The sequence below is a fragment of the Staurois parvus genome, unplaced genomic scaffold (genome assembly GCF_062004578.1).
Source record: "Staurois parvus isolate SC_StPar_1 unplaced genomic scaffold, SC_StPar_1.0 ptg001522l, whole genome shotgun sequence".
In the NCBI taxonomy this organism is placed as follows: domain Eukaryota; kingdom Metazoa; phylum Chordata; class Amphibia; order Anura; family Ranidae; genus Staurois; species Staurois parvus.
This window is the reverse complement of record NW_028319318.1, coordinates 25,349-39,602: the sequence shown is the minus strand read 5'-3', so window position 1 is coordinate 39,602 and position 14,254 is coordinate 25,349. Positions and strand designations below refer to the sequence as shown.

Genomic DNA, 14,254 nt, shown 5'->3' with positions numbered 1-14,254 from the left:
AGAATGCAGCCTATCCATTCACTAGAGAGCGATGACATCACTGAGAATGCAGCCTATCCATTCACTAGAGACCGGTGACATCACCGAAAATGCAGCCTATCCATTCACTGGAGAGCGATGACATCACCGAGAATGCAGCCTATCCATTCACTAGAGAGCAGTGACATCACTGGGAATGCAGCCTATCCATTCACTAGAGAGCGATGACATCACTGAGAATGCAGCCTATCCATTCACTAGAGAGCAGTGACATCACTGAGAATGCAGCCTATCCATCCACTAGAGAGCAATGACATCACCGAGAATGCAGCCTATCCATCCACTAGAGAGCGGTGACATCACCGAGAACGCAGCCTATCCATTCACTAGAGAGCGATGACATCACCGAGAATGCAGCCTATCCATTCACTAGAAAGCGATGACATCACCGAGGATGCAGTCTATCCATTCACTAGAGAGCGGTGACATCACCGAGAACGCAGCCTATCCATTCACTAGAGAGCGGTGACATCACCGAGAATGCAGCCTATCCATTCACTAGAGAGCGATGACATCACCGAGAATGCAGCCTATCCATTCACTAGAGAGCGATGACATCACTAAGAATGCAGCCTATCCATTCACTAGAGAGCGATGACATCACTGAGAATGCAGCCTATCCATTCACTAGAGACCGGTGACATCACCGAGAATGCAGCCTATCCATTCACTGGAGAGCGATGACATCACCGAGAATGCAGCCTATCCATTCACTAGAGAGCGATGACATCACTGAGAATGCAGCCTATCCATTCACTAGAGAGCGGTGACATCACCGAGAATGCAGCCTATCCATTCACTAGAGAGCGGTGACATCACTGGGAATGCAGCCTATCCATTCACTAGAGAGCGATGACATCACTGTTCCTCGTATTTATCTAAATTGTATTTTCTCATAATGATTCCATAATATCAGCACTACCACCTTGTGACAATGGAAGGGGAAGGGTCTCAGGAAGGACAATGGAAGGGGAAGGGTCTCAGGAAGGACAATGGAAGGGGAAGGGTCTCAGGAAGGACAATGGAAGGGGAAGGGTCTCAGGTAGGACAATGGAAAGGGAAGGGTCTCAGGAAGGATAATAGAAGGGGAAGGGTCTCAGGAAGGATAATAGAAGGGGAAGGGTCTCAGGAAGGATAATAGAAGGGGAAGGGTCTCAGGAAAGATAATAGAAGGGGAAGGGTCTCGGGAAGGATAATAGAAGGGGAAGGGTCTCAGGTAGGACAATGGAAGGGGAAGGGTCTCAGGAAGGATAATAGAAGGGGAAGGGTCTCGGGAAGGATAATAGAAGGGGAAGGGTCTCGGGAAGGATAATAGAAGGGGAAGGGTCTCGGGAAGGATAATAGAAGGGGAAGGGTCTCAGGAAGGACAATGGAAGGGGAAGGGTCTCAGGAAGGACAATGGAAGGGGAAGGGTCTCAGGTAGGACAATGGAAGGGGAAGGGTCTCAGGAAGGACAATGGAAGGGGAAGGGTCTCAGGTAGGACAATGGAAGGGGAAGGGTCTCAGGAAGGATAATAGAAGGGGAAGGGTCTCGGGAAGGATAATAGAAGGGGAAGGGTCTCAGGAAGGATAATAGAAGGGGAAGGGTCTCAGGAGGGATAATAGAAGGGGAAGGGTCTCGGGAAGGATAATAGAAGGGGAAGGGTCTCAGGAAGGATAATAGAAGGGGAAGGGTCTCAGGAAGGATAATAGAAGGGGAAGGGTCTCAGGAAGGATAATAGAAGGGGAAGGGTCTCAGGAAGGACAATGGAAGGGGAAGGGTCTCAGGAAGGATAATAGAAGGGGAAGGGTCTCAGGAAGGATAATAGAAGGGGAAGGGTCTCGGGAAGGATAATAGAAGGGGAAGGGTCTCGGGAAGGATAATAGAAGGGGAAGGGTCTCGGGAAGGATAATAGAAGGGGAAGGGTCTCAGGAAGGATAATAGAAGGGGAAGGGTCTCGGGAAGGATAATAGAAGGGGAAGGGTCTCGGGAAGGATAATAGAAGGGGAAGGGTCTCGGGAAGGATAATAGAAGGGGAAGGGTCTCAGGTAGGACAATGGAAGGAGAAGGGTCTCAGGAAGGACAATGGAAGGGGAAGGGTCTCAGGTAGGACAATGGAAGGGGAAGGGTCTCAGGAAGGATAATAGAAGGGGAAGGGTCTCGGGAAGGATAATAGAAGGGGAAGGGTCTCGGGAAGGATAATAGAAGGGGAAGGGTCTCGGGAAGGATAATAGAAGGGGAAGGGTCTCGGGAAGGATAATAGAAGGGGAAGGGTCTCAGGTAGGACAATGGAAGGAGAAGGGTCTCAGGAAGGACAATGGAAGGGGAAGGGTCTCAGGTAGGACAATGGAAGGGGAAGGGTCTCAGGAAGGATAATAGAAGGGGAAGGGTCTCGGGAAGGATAATAGAAGGGGAAGGGTCTCAGGAAGGATAATAGAAGGGGAAGGGTCTCAGGAAGGATAATAGAAGGGGAAGGGTCTCAGGAAGGATAATAGAAGGGGAAGGGTCTCAGGAAGGACAATGGAAGGGGAAGGGTCTCAGGTAGGACAATGGAAGGGGAAGGGTCTCAGGAAGGATAATAGAAGGGGAAGGGTCTCGGGAAAGATAATAGAAGGGGAAGGGTCTCGGGAAGGATAATAGAAGGGGAAGGGTCTCAGGTAGGACAATGGAAGGGGAAGGGTCTCAGGAAGGATAATAGAAGGGGAAGGGTCTCGGGAAGGATAATAGAAGGGGAAGGGTCTCGGGAAGGATAATAGAAGGGGAAGGGTCTCGGGAAGGATAATAGAAGGGGAAGGGTCTCAGGAAGGATAATGGAAGGGGAAGGGTCTCAGGAAGGACAATGGAAGGGGAAGGGTCTCAGGTAGGACAATGGAAGGGGAAGGGTCTCAGGAAGGACAATGGAAGGGGAAGGGTCTCAGGTAGGACAATGGAAGGGGAAGGGTCTCAGGAAGGATAATAGAAGGGGAAGGGTCTCGGGAAGGATAATAGAAGGGGAAGGGTCTCAGGAAGGATAATAGAAGGGGAAGGGTCTCAGGAAGGATAATAGAAGGGGAAGGGTCTCAGGAGGGATAATAGAAGGGGAAGGGTCTCGGGAAGGATAATAGAAGGGGAAGGGTCTCAGGAAGGATAATAGAAGGGGAAGGGTCTCAGGAAGGACAATGGAAGGGGAAGGGTCTCAGGAAGGATAATAGAAGGGGAAGGGTCTCGGGAAGGATAATAGAAGGGGAAGGGTCTCAGGAAGGATAATAGAAGGGGAAGGGTCTCGGGAAGGATAATAGAAGGGGAAGGGTCTCGGGAAGGATAATAGAAGGGGAAGGGTCTCGGGAAGGATAATAGAAGGGGAAGGGTCTCAGGTAGGACAATGGAAGGAGAAGGGTCTCAGGAAGGACAATGGAAGGGGAAGGGTCTCAGGAAGGACAATGGAAGGGGAAGGGTCTCAGGAAGGGTAATGGAAGGGGAAGGGTCTCAGGAAGGATAATAGAAGGAGAAGGGTCTCAGGAAGGGTAATGGAAGGGGAAGGGTCTCAGGCAGTACAATGGAAGGAGAGGGGTCTCAGGAAGGATAATAGAAGGAGAAGGGTCTCAGGAAGGATAATGGAGGGGGAAGGGGCCCAGGCAGGACAGAGAGCCCTGCCGCCTTTACCTGTGGCGTTCCGTGGGCACCGCACCTCGGCCATCTCTCCCGCCGGAGTCTCTTGCCAAACAAGGGAAGCAAAATTTTCCTCCGGACAAATCTCATGAGGCTCTGAAAAGACAGAGAGATCTCCAGTTAAAGGTCACGTCTGTTGGCCGGGCCCCGCCTCAGGCTTCCAGCTCCTCACTCTCGTCTAGCGGTAATGTCGGAGCGATGAGGAACTTTTTACTGGCAGAAGGCCGTGCCGGGAGAGAGACGAACATTACAAATATCCAAAGATGGTGAGAACGTTCCAGATGGTGTCATCTGCTGCTGATTAAATACGCTGAACTAAAGGAGTTGTCATTAACGTTTTCCTGGAGTCACTTATGATAATTAGAGACGAGAGAACTAATGGACCCGAACCGCAAACTCAACCAAACCGGGTCAATTCATAAATATCGATCGATCTGACTGACGATCGGCCAACAATGGGAGAGCAAGGGGTTTTTTTTTTTGAAGACCTTTAATGTCTCGCATTATAAATGCGTGTTGTGTCTCCAGCCGCAGATCAAAGCCCAGCGCACCAGACGCACCGGCCGGCACACTTGAATACTGGATTCATCTATTTTGTCCCCTCCCCCCATGGAACCTGCAGATATACCGACTGCACAACATGGAGATGAAATGACCACAACAGCCACAGACCACAAAGAAACAATGAAACATTGATAAAGTACCCAACTCTATAACCGATACATAACATGACAACTCTTGGGTTCTAGGAGAGGGTCTTTGGTGTCCACCAGCCTAAAAGATTGACCATGAGCCAACCCTACCCCCAGCTTCCCCCCACAGGCTCAAGGCCAGCTCTAAGCTGACCATTTTCTGCCTTTCCAAGGGATCCAACCTCAAGAAAAAACAACTGATATCAAAAGCAGAAGCACCATCCCGCCAGATGGGCCCCACATTTTGTGTCCATCCCTATAGTCCACGGATCCCTGAAGACCCCCAACCTGCCAAGCTGCCCATGAGTTGATATATAAGAAATGAGAGCGGGCCACACTTCCGGAGCGATCTATAAATCACCACAGTGCCTACTTCTGTGGCTCCTCCTAACCAGAGCGTCCTCCACCCCTCTCTGCCATTTGCTCCATTGCCTCCACTCAGTGTCCTCCACCTCTCTCTGCCAATCTCTCCACTGCCCTCCATTCAGTGTCCTCCACCCCTCTCTGCCAATCCCTCCACTGACCTCCATTCAGTGTCCTCCACCCCTCTCTGCCAATCCCTCCACTGACCTCCATTCAGTGTCCTCCACCCCTCTCTGCCAATCTCTCCACTAGCCTCCACCAATTGTCCTCCACCCTTCTCTACCACTCCCTCATATTGCCTCTGCTTAGTGTCCTCCGCCCCTCTCTGCCATTTGCTCCATTGCCTCCGTTCAGTGTCCTCCACCCCTCTCTGCCAATCCCTCCACTGGCCTCCATTCAGTGTCCTCCACCCCTCTCTGCCAATACCTTGACAAGTTTCTGCTCAGTGTCAGGTCCTCCGCCCTTCTCTGCCAATCTCTCCACTGACCTCCACCAAGTGTCCTCCCCCTTCTCTACCCACTTCCTCAAATTGCCTCTTCTTAGTGTCCCCCGGCCCTCCCTGCCAATCCCTCCACTTGCCTCCACTCAGTGTCCTCCACCCCTCTGCCAATCCTTTGACATGCTTCTGCTCAGTGTCCTCCACCTCAGTCTGCCAATCCCTCCACTGACCTCTATTCAGTGTCTTCCACCCCTCTCTGCCAATCCCTCCACTGGCCTCCATTCAGTGTCCTCCACCCCTCTGCCAATCCCTTCACTCAGTGTCCTCCACCCCTCTCTGCCAATCTCTCCACTGCCCTCCATTCAGTGTCCTCCACCCCTCTCTGCCAATCTCTCCACTGGCCTCTATTCAGTGTCCTCCACCCCTCTCTGCCAATCCCTCCACTGGCCTCCATTCAGTGTCCTCCACCCCTCTGCCAATCCCTTCACTCAGTGTCCTCCACCCCTCTCTGCCAATCTCTCCACTGCCCTCCATTCAGTGTCCTCCACCCCTCTCTGCCAATCTCTCCACTGGCCTCTATTCAGTGTCCTCCACCCTTCTCTACCCACTCCCTCATATTGCCTCTGCTTAGTGTCCCCCGACCCTCCCTGCCAATCCCTCCACTTGCCTCCACTCAGTGTCCTCCACCCCTCTCTGCCAATCCTTTGACATGCTTCTGCTCAGTGTCCTCCACCTCAGTCTGCCAATCACTCCACTGGCCTCCATTCAGTGTCCTCCACCTCAGTCTGCCAATCCCTCCACTGGCCTCCATTCAGTGTCCTCCACCCCTCTCTGCCAATCTCTCCACTAGCCTCCACCAATTGTCCTCCACCCTTCTCTACCACTCCCTCATATTGCCTCTGCTTAGTGTCCCCCTGGCCCTCCCTGCAAATCTCTCCACTTGCCTCCACTCAGTGTCCTCCACCCCTCTGCCAATCCTTTGACATGCTTCTGCTCAGTGTCAGGTCCTCCATCTCAGTCTGCCAATCCCTCCACTGGCCTCCATTCAGTGTCCTCCACTCTTCTCTGCCAACCCCTCCACTGACTTCCATTCAGTATCCTCCACCCCTCCCTGCCAATCCCTCCACTGACCTCCACCAACTATCCTCCACCACTCCCTGCCAATCCCTCCATTGACCTCCACCCAGTGTCCTCCTCCCCCCCCTCTGCCAATCCCTTGACCGTCTTCTGCTCAGTGTCAGGCCCTGCCATGTTTCGTCTCGTATTATAACTGTACCGTCTCCCTGTATATTGTGAATTGTCGTGCAAACTGTTGGCGTTCTATAAATAATGATAATAATAACTCTTTGGCGGTTGTAAAATGGCGGCACATCTTATAGCGCGGTGACAGCTTCCTCCGTAGAACAAGGGATCCCTGTCGTCTGTCAGTCCGTACCTTCCAATCTGCCGATGATGGTGTCACATCGAACGTTCGGAGGAATGACAGAGAAGACAGGTGATCCCGGGTAGGTGGGAGTTCTCTCTCTATACCGTCTGATTCGTCACGCAGATTATGGAGAGATTATTATATATAACAAGGATGTGTTCCTGGAGGCTACGACTGGGGGAGACGCTTGAGGGGCCCTCGGGGCCGGTTCTGAAGGGCTCACGGAGAGCAGCTCATTATGCGCTGACATGCCAGACAGCGATCTCTCCGGGGAGATGATCCGAATGATATTATTAGCACACAAACTGCGCAGAGATGGAGGATGTGAGAGCGCAAAGCCTGGCACCGGAACCACCGGAATCACCGGAACCATCGGGACCACCGGAACCACTGAAACCAACGGAACCACCAGAACCACCGGGACCACCGGGATCAACGAAACCAACGGAACCACCAGAACCACCGGTAACACCGGAACCACTGAAACCAACGGAACCACCAGAACCACCGGGATCACCGAAACCAACAGAACCACCGGAATCACTGGAGCCACCAGAATCACCGGAACCACCGGAACCAACGGAACCACCGGGATAACCGAAACTAACAGAACCACCGGAGCCACCTAAACCACCGGAACCACCGGAATCACCAGAACCAACGGAACCACCGGGAATACAGGGGGGAAGATGGAGAGAAGAACCTACACAGCACACATCTATCATGCTCTGCGAGGGGGCGGAGCTTCTCATATACTTCACCCCAATGGCGTGCTTCACTGGGTGCAAATGTGACCCCCCCCTCCGAGATCACACGACTCCCCCTCACAATGCCACCATCATTTCTCCTCTACAGAAGGATGGCGCTATTGTTCAGGCATCATCCAGGGTCACCGTCTACTTCCTGGTGTCAGAGATGAAGCAGTCATGTACAGTAAATCCTGGTGTCTGCAGTTCCTGGCTGTGTCCACAAATGTCTGACACAGATCAGCCCCTCACCGTGTGACTTGCTACAAAGTTACAATGTACAGTCTGATCACTGGGGGAGGGGAGACTGAGGAAATGACTCCTTCTACAAAGTTACAATGTACAGTCTGATCACTGGGGGAGGAGACTGAGGAAATGCCTCCTCCTCCTTCTACAAAGTTACAATGTACAGTCTGATCACTGGGGGAGGGGAGACTAAGGAAATGACTCCTCCTCCTTCTACAAAGTTACAATGTACAGTCTGATCACTGGGGGAGGGGAGACTAAGGAAATGACTCCTCCTCCTTCTACAAAGTTACAATGTACAGTCTGATCACTGGGGGAGGGGAGACTAAGGAAATGACTCCTCCTCCTTCTACAAAGTTACAATGTACAGTCTGATCACTGGGGGAGGGGAGACTGAGGAAATGCCTCCTCCTCCTTCTACTGTTCTGGATCTGCAGGGAAACGTTGGTCCTTCTCCCCGACACACACAGTACATTGTACCGTTCCCATCGATGTGCAAGACGATCGTACCTGGGCACTTCTTCTCATTGCATGGCTTGTTTTCCTCGGATGGGCCGGGACAATCTTGTCCACCATAAAACGGGCCGTAGCAAGACCGCTCCCTCTTCTGGGACCCTCCATCGCATGTTGTGCTGCAGGTTCCCCAGGATCCCCATTCCTGCCACTTCCCCTCCACTGCAAGGAAAGAAGAACAAGAGATCTGGAGGGTCAGGATGGTAGATGTAGGGATCGGCCTACTAGGGGTGTCATCGTCCCGGGACCCCAATTATTCAATACCCCCCGAGTGTCAGGGTGTCAGTGTTCTGGGACCCCCAAGTGTCAGGGTGTCATTGTTCTGGGACCCCCAAGTGTCAGGGTGTCGTTCTGGGACCCCCAGGTGTCAGTGTGTCATTGTTCTGGGACCCCCAAGTGTCAGGGTGTCATTGTTCTGGGACCCCCAGGTGTCAGTGTGTCATTGTTCTGGGACCCCCAGGTGTCAGTGTGTCATTGTTCTGGGACCCCCAAGTGTCAGGGTGTCATTGTTCTGGGACCCCCAGGTGTCAGTGTGTCATTGTTCTGGGACCCCCAGGTGTCAGTGTGTCATTGTTCTGGGACCCCCAGGTGTCAGTGTGTCATTGTTCTGGGACCCCCAAGTGTCAGGGTGTCATTGTTCTGGGACCCCCAGGTGTCAGTGTGTCATTGTTCTGGGACCCCCAGGTGTCAGTGTGTCATTGTTCTGGGACCCCCAGGTGTCAGTGTGTCATTGTTCTGGGACCCCCAAGTGTCAGGGTGTCATTGTTCTGGGACCCCCAAGTGTCAGGGTGTCATTGTTCTGGGACCCCCAGGTGTCAGTGTGTCATTGTTCTGGGACCCCCAGGTGTCAGTGTGTCATTGTTCTAGGACCCCCAGGTGTCAGTGTGTCATTGTTCTGGGACCCCCAGGTGTCAGTGTGTCATTGTTCTGGGACCCCCAGGTGTCAGTGTGTCACTGTTCTGGGACCCCCAGGTGTCAGTGTGTCACTGTTCTGGGACCCCCAGGTGTCAGTGTGTCACTGTTCTGGGACCCCCAGGTGTCAGTGTGTCATTGTTCTGGGACCCCCAGGTGTCAGTGTGTCATTGTTCTGGACCCCCAGGTGTCAGTGTGTCATTGTTCTGGGACCCCCAGATGTCAGTGTGTCATTGTTCTGGGACCCCCAGATGTCAGTGTGTCATTGTTCTGGGACCCCCAGATGTCAGTGTGTCATTGTTCTGGACCCCCAAGTGTCAGTGTGTCATTGTTCTGGGACCCCCAGGTGTCAGTGTGTCATTGTTCTGGGACCCCCAGATGTCAGTGTGTCATTGTTCTGGACCCCCAAGTGTCAGTGTGTCATTGTTCTGGGACCCCCAGGTGTCAGTGTGTCATTGTACTGGGACCCCCAGGTGTCAGTGTGTCATTGTTCTGGGACCCCCAGGTGTCAGTGTGTCATTGTACTGGGACCCCCAGGTGTCAGTGTGTCATTGTTCTGGGACCCCCAGGTGTCAGTGTGTCATTGTACTGGGACCCCCAGGTGTCAGTGTGTCATTGTTCTGGGACCCCCAGGTGTCAGTGTGTCATTGTTCTGGGACCCCCAGGTGTCAGTGTGTCTAGCTCTGTGATTCAGGACTTGTCTATATACAAAGTAGCTGATTTCGGTGGATCTCTCACCCGGACATTGCATTAGGAAGCAGTCCTTGGTGTCGGACCATTGGCCGTGACACTCCGATCCCCCATAGGACGGTCCGTTACACTCGCGGATCCTCTTCTGGGTACCATTGGAGCAGGTGGCAGAACAGGCACTCCAGCTGGACCAATCATTCCAGTTCCCATCAACTGCCAGACAAAGTAGAGAGAGATGAAGACACAAGAATGTTATCCAACCAATCCGAACCGAACCGAGAGCCGGCTCTCCGAGAGATCTATGAGATCGATGAGGGAGAAATACAGAGAAAGAATGAGACGATCGATGAGCAGAAACAGAACGACTCCCTGCTTTATTCATTGCAATCCGTGTGGAATTGGGGAAAATCGGGCGAATTTGGCTTTGAGATGTCTTTATGAGTAATAATTATTGTCCCACCGATCACCTCTCCTGGGATCCAGCACTGGGACCTTCTGAGGAGGAGGAGGGGGAGGAGGCCCCAATACTTCGAGGCTTCATCTGAACATCAGTGCCAAGACCAATCTGGGTCACCCAATCAGTGCTGCCTTAAATTGTGAGGTGACCTGTGGCCCCCCAGCTGCAGTACCTGCCTCCGGGTCTGCCAGAAGCTTCTTGTATTTTCTGTCTCCAAGCTTGGCCCTGTACGCCCCATGTCTCCAAGCTTGGCCCTGTACGCCCCATGTCTCCAAGCTTGGCCCTGTACGCCCCATGTCTCCAAGCTTGGACCTGTACGCCCCATGTCTCCAAGTGTGCCCCTGTACACCCCATGTCTCCAAGTGTGCCCCTGTACGCCCCATGTCTCCAAGCTTGGCCCTGTACGCCCCATGACTCCAAGCTTGGCCCTGTATGCCCCATGTCTCCAAGTTTGGCCCTGTACGCCCCATGTCTCCAAGCTTGGCCCTGTACGCCCCATGTCTCCAAGCTTGGCCCTGTACGCCCCATGACTCCAAGCTTGGCCCTGTATGCCCCATGTCTCCAAGTTTGGCCCTGTACGCCCCATGTCTCCAAGCTTGGCCCTGTATGCCCCATGTCTCCAAGTTTGGCCCTGTACGCCCCATGTCTCCAAGCTTGGCCCTGTACGCCCCATGTCTCCAAGTTTGGCCCTGTACGCCCCATGTCTCCAAGTTTGGCCCTGTACGCCCCATGTCTCCAAACTTGGCCCTCCTACATCCTTCAATGTCCTCCAACATCCTTCAATATCTATCCTCCAGTATCCTCCTATATCCTCCAGTATCCCCCAATACCCTCCAGTATCCCCCAATACCTCCCAGTGTCCCTCAATACCCCCCAGTGTCCCCCAATACCCCCCAGTATCCTCCTATAAACTCCAGTATCCGCCGATACCCCCCAGTATCCCCCGATACCCTCCAGTATCCATCAATACCCTCCAGTATCCCCCCAGTATCCATCAATACCCTCCAGTATCCTCCTATAAACTCCAGTATCTGCCGATACCCCCCAGTATACCCCGATACCCCCCGATACCCCCTGATACCCCCTGATACCCCCTGATACCCTCCAGTATCCCCTAATACCCTCCAGTATCCTCCTATATTCTTCAGTATCCCCCAATACCCCCCAATGTCCCTCAATACCCTCCAGTGTCCCCCAATACCCTCCATTATCCCCCAATACCCCCCAGTATCCCCCATTAGCCTCCAGTATCCCCCAATACCCTCCAGCATCCCCCAATACCCCCCAGTATCCCCCCATGCCCCCCAGTATCCCCCTGCATTATTAAACTCTTCCTGTGGGCGGGGCTCTGCAGGAAGATGTCTGCACTGACCTGGACATAAGGCGATGTTACAGAACTTGGTCTGCTTCTCGGGTCCTTTACACTGATCCCCCCCATACTGAGGGGGGCTACAGGTGCGCGTCCTCTCCCGGAACCCCCGACCACACGTGGACGAGCACAGACTCCAGGGGGACCACTCATCCCAGGAACCGTGTACTGTGACAACAGAGAGACAACAAAGAGTCACACGCTCATTATCATCACATTTCTGTACATAAATAATAAAACATCCTTATTTATAGATAACATTGGAATAGAAGAAAAATACATTCAAAATAGAAAAAAAAAAATAAAAAAAAAACGTAAAAAAAACCCAAAACCTTAAAGATAATTATCTTTTATTTAGGATTTTTTTTTATAATAAAAGCACAAATTTTTTTTAGCTTTCAGTATTTGGAAAAAAACAAAAAAACAAAAACATGCAAAGTATACAAACGTTCAATACAAATGATACAAAGTTTCAGTGTAACCACTTGATAGAAAAGCCTGTATTTCACAGAACCTTTTATTACAACTCATCAAAATTTCACTCCTATGCCTCACAGATTAAAAAAAAAAAAAAATGATATAAATAAAAAAAATAAATAAAACCATTTTTTTGGAAAAAGAAAAAAAAAATTATACAAAGTTTCAATGTCATCAATAGGCCTCTGTTTCACTGAACCTTCAAATATGCTCGGGACAAGCATAGAGCTATACTCAGACAAAAAAGTAAAAAAAGAAACAAAAAAAAAAAACTAACAATCCCCCCCTCCCCCCCAAAAAAAAACTAAAACAAAAAAACCCTCAAGAAATAAAAAAAAAAAAAAAAACCACACAAAAAAAAGGGTAGACTCGATGGACCCCTTGGTCTTTTTTTGGCGTCACTTTTCTATGTTTCTACCTTTTTTATATTATAAGTCATCAGAATTTTACTCCATAGAATTGAAAAAAAAAAATAATCAAGCATCCCCATTTACAGCCATCAAAATTTGAACAGGAGAAAAAAAAAGGATTCTCTTAGAAAAAAAAAAATCAAAAAAAAAATAATTAAAAACATCCAAAGATAATGAAACCACTATTTTATAGCTTGCTGAACTGGAAAAAGGAAAAAAAAAAATACAAAGTACACAAAGATAAGTCATCAAAATATCACTCGTATGCCTCATAGAATTAAAAAAAATATATAAAAAAATAAAACATCCTTATTTATAGCTATCAAATTTGGAACAGAAGAAAAAAAAAAAAAACATTCAAAATATATGCCCCTTAAATAAAATCCTAAAAAAATAAAGAAAAATAATACAACCACTATTTTTTAGCTATTGAAACTGGAACAGGAGAAAAAAAAATATGCAAAGTTCACAAGGTTTCATTGTCATCACTTGATCAATAAGTCTCCAATTCACAGAACATTTTTCAAGTCATCAAAATTTCACTCCTATGCCTAAAAAATAATAAATAAATCCTAAAAAAATTAATAAAACATCCTCGTTTATAGCTATCAAAATTGGAACAAAAGATAAGCACACTCAAAATATATGCCTCTTAAAAAAAATCCCCCCCCAAAAAAATCCTAAAAAATTCAAATAAATCCTTATTTTTAGCTAACAAAATTGGAACAAAAAAAATCTAAATAAAAAATCCTAAAATAAAAAATCCTAAAGAAATAATAAAAAACATCCTTATTTATAGCTATCAAAATTGGAACAAAAGAAAAGCACACTCAAAATATATGCCTTTTAGAAAAAATCCCCCCCCCCCCAAAAAAAATCCTAAAAAAAAAGAAAATCCTAAAAAAATATAAAAAAAAATCCTTATTTTTAGCTATCAAAATTGGAGTAAAAGAAGAAAACATTCAACATATATGCCTCTTAAAAAAAAATCCTAAAAAAAATCTAAACACTAAAAAAAATCATGAAACATCCATATTTATAGCTATCAAAATTGGAACAAAAGACAAAAACACATTCAAAATATATGCATCTTAAAAGAAATCGTAAAAAAAAATCCTAAAAATAAAAAAATCCTAAAAGAAAAAATCCTAAAAAAATAATAAAACATCCTTATTTTTAGCTATCAAAATTGGAACAAAAGATAAGCACACTCAAAATATATGCCTCTTAAAAAACAATCTCCCCCAAAAAAATCCTAAAAAAATTCAAATAAATCCTTATTTTTAGCTAACAAAATTGGAACAAAAAAAAATCTAAACAATAAAAAATCCTAAAAAAAAATAATAAAACATCCTTATTTATAGCTATCAAAATTAGAACAACAGAAAAGCACACTCAAAATATATGCCTCTTAGAAAAAATCCCCCCCCAATCTTAAAAAAATAAAAAAAATCCTAAAAAAATATAAAAAAATCCTTATTTTTAGCTATCAAAATTGGAACAAAAGATAAGCACACTCAAAATATATACCTCTTTAAATAAATCCTAAAAAAAATAAATCTAAACAATAAAAAAATTCTAAAAAAATAAAACATCCTTATTTATAGCTAGCAAATTGGAAAAGAAAAAGATCATTTGATCAATAAGCCTCCATTTCACAGAACATTTTTCATTAGAAGTCATCAAAATTCACTCATATGCCTAAAGGGAAAAAAAATCCTAACAAAAAATTCACAAACATCCTTATTTTTAGCTATCAAAATTATAGCAAAAGAAAAACACATTCAAAATATATGCCTCTTAAAAAAAATCCTAAAAAATAAAATCCTAAAAAAATAATAAAACCA

The 14,254-nt window shown here is 48.0% G+C and overlaps 1 protein-coding gene across 1 annotated transcript in view; it reads right to left on the bottom strand.

Annotated features, from left to right (window-relative positions):
• LOC149435389 (adhesion G protein-coupled receptor B1-like) overlaps nt 1-14,254 on the bottom strand; it is a gene marked incomplete at its 5' end in the record, with an annotated part of 89,801 nt that overhangs the window by 51,229 nt on the left and 24,318 nt on the right. Inside the window, 4 exon segments of the mRNA XM_089662703.1 lie at nt 3,662-3,763; nt 8,090-8,254; nt 9,743-9,907; nt 11,524-11,688. Coding sequence (XP_089518829.1) covers nt 3,662-3,763; nt 8,090-8,254; nt 9,743-9,907; nt 11,524-11,688 — 597 coding nt within the window.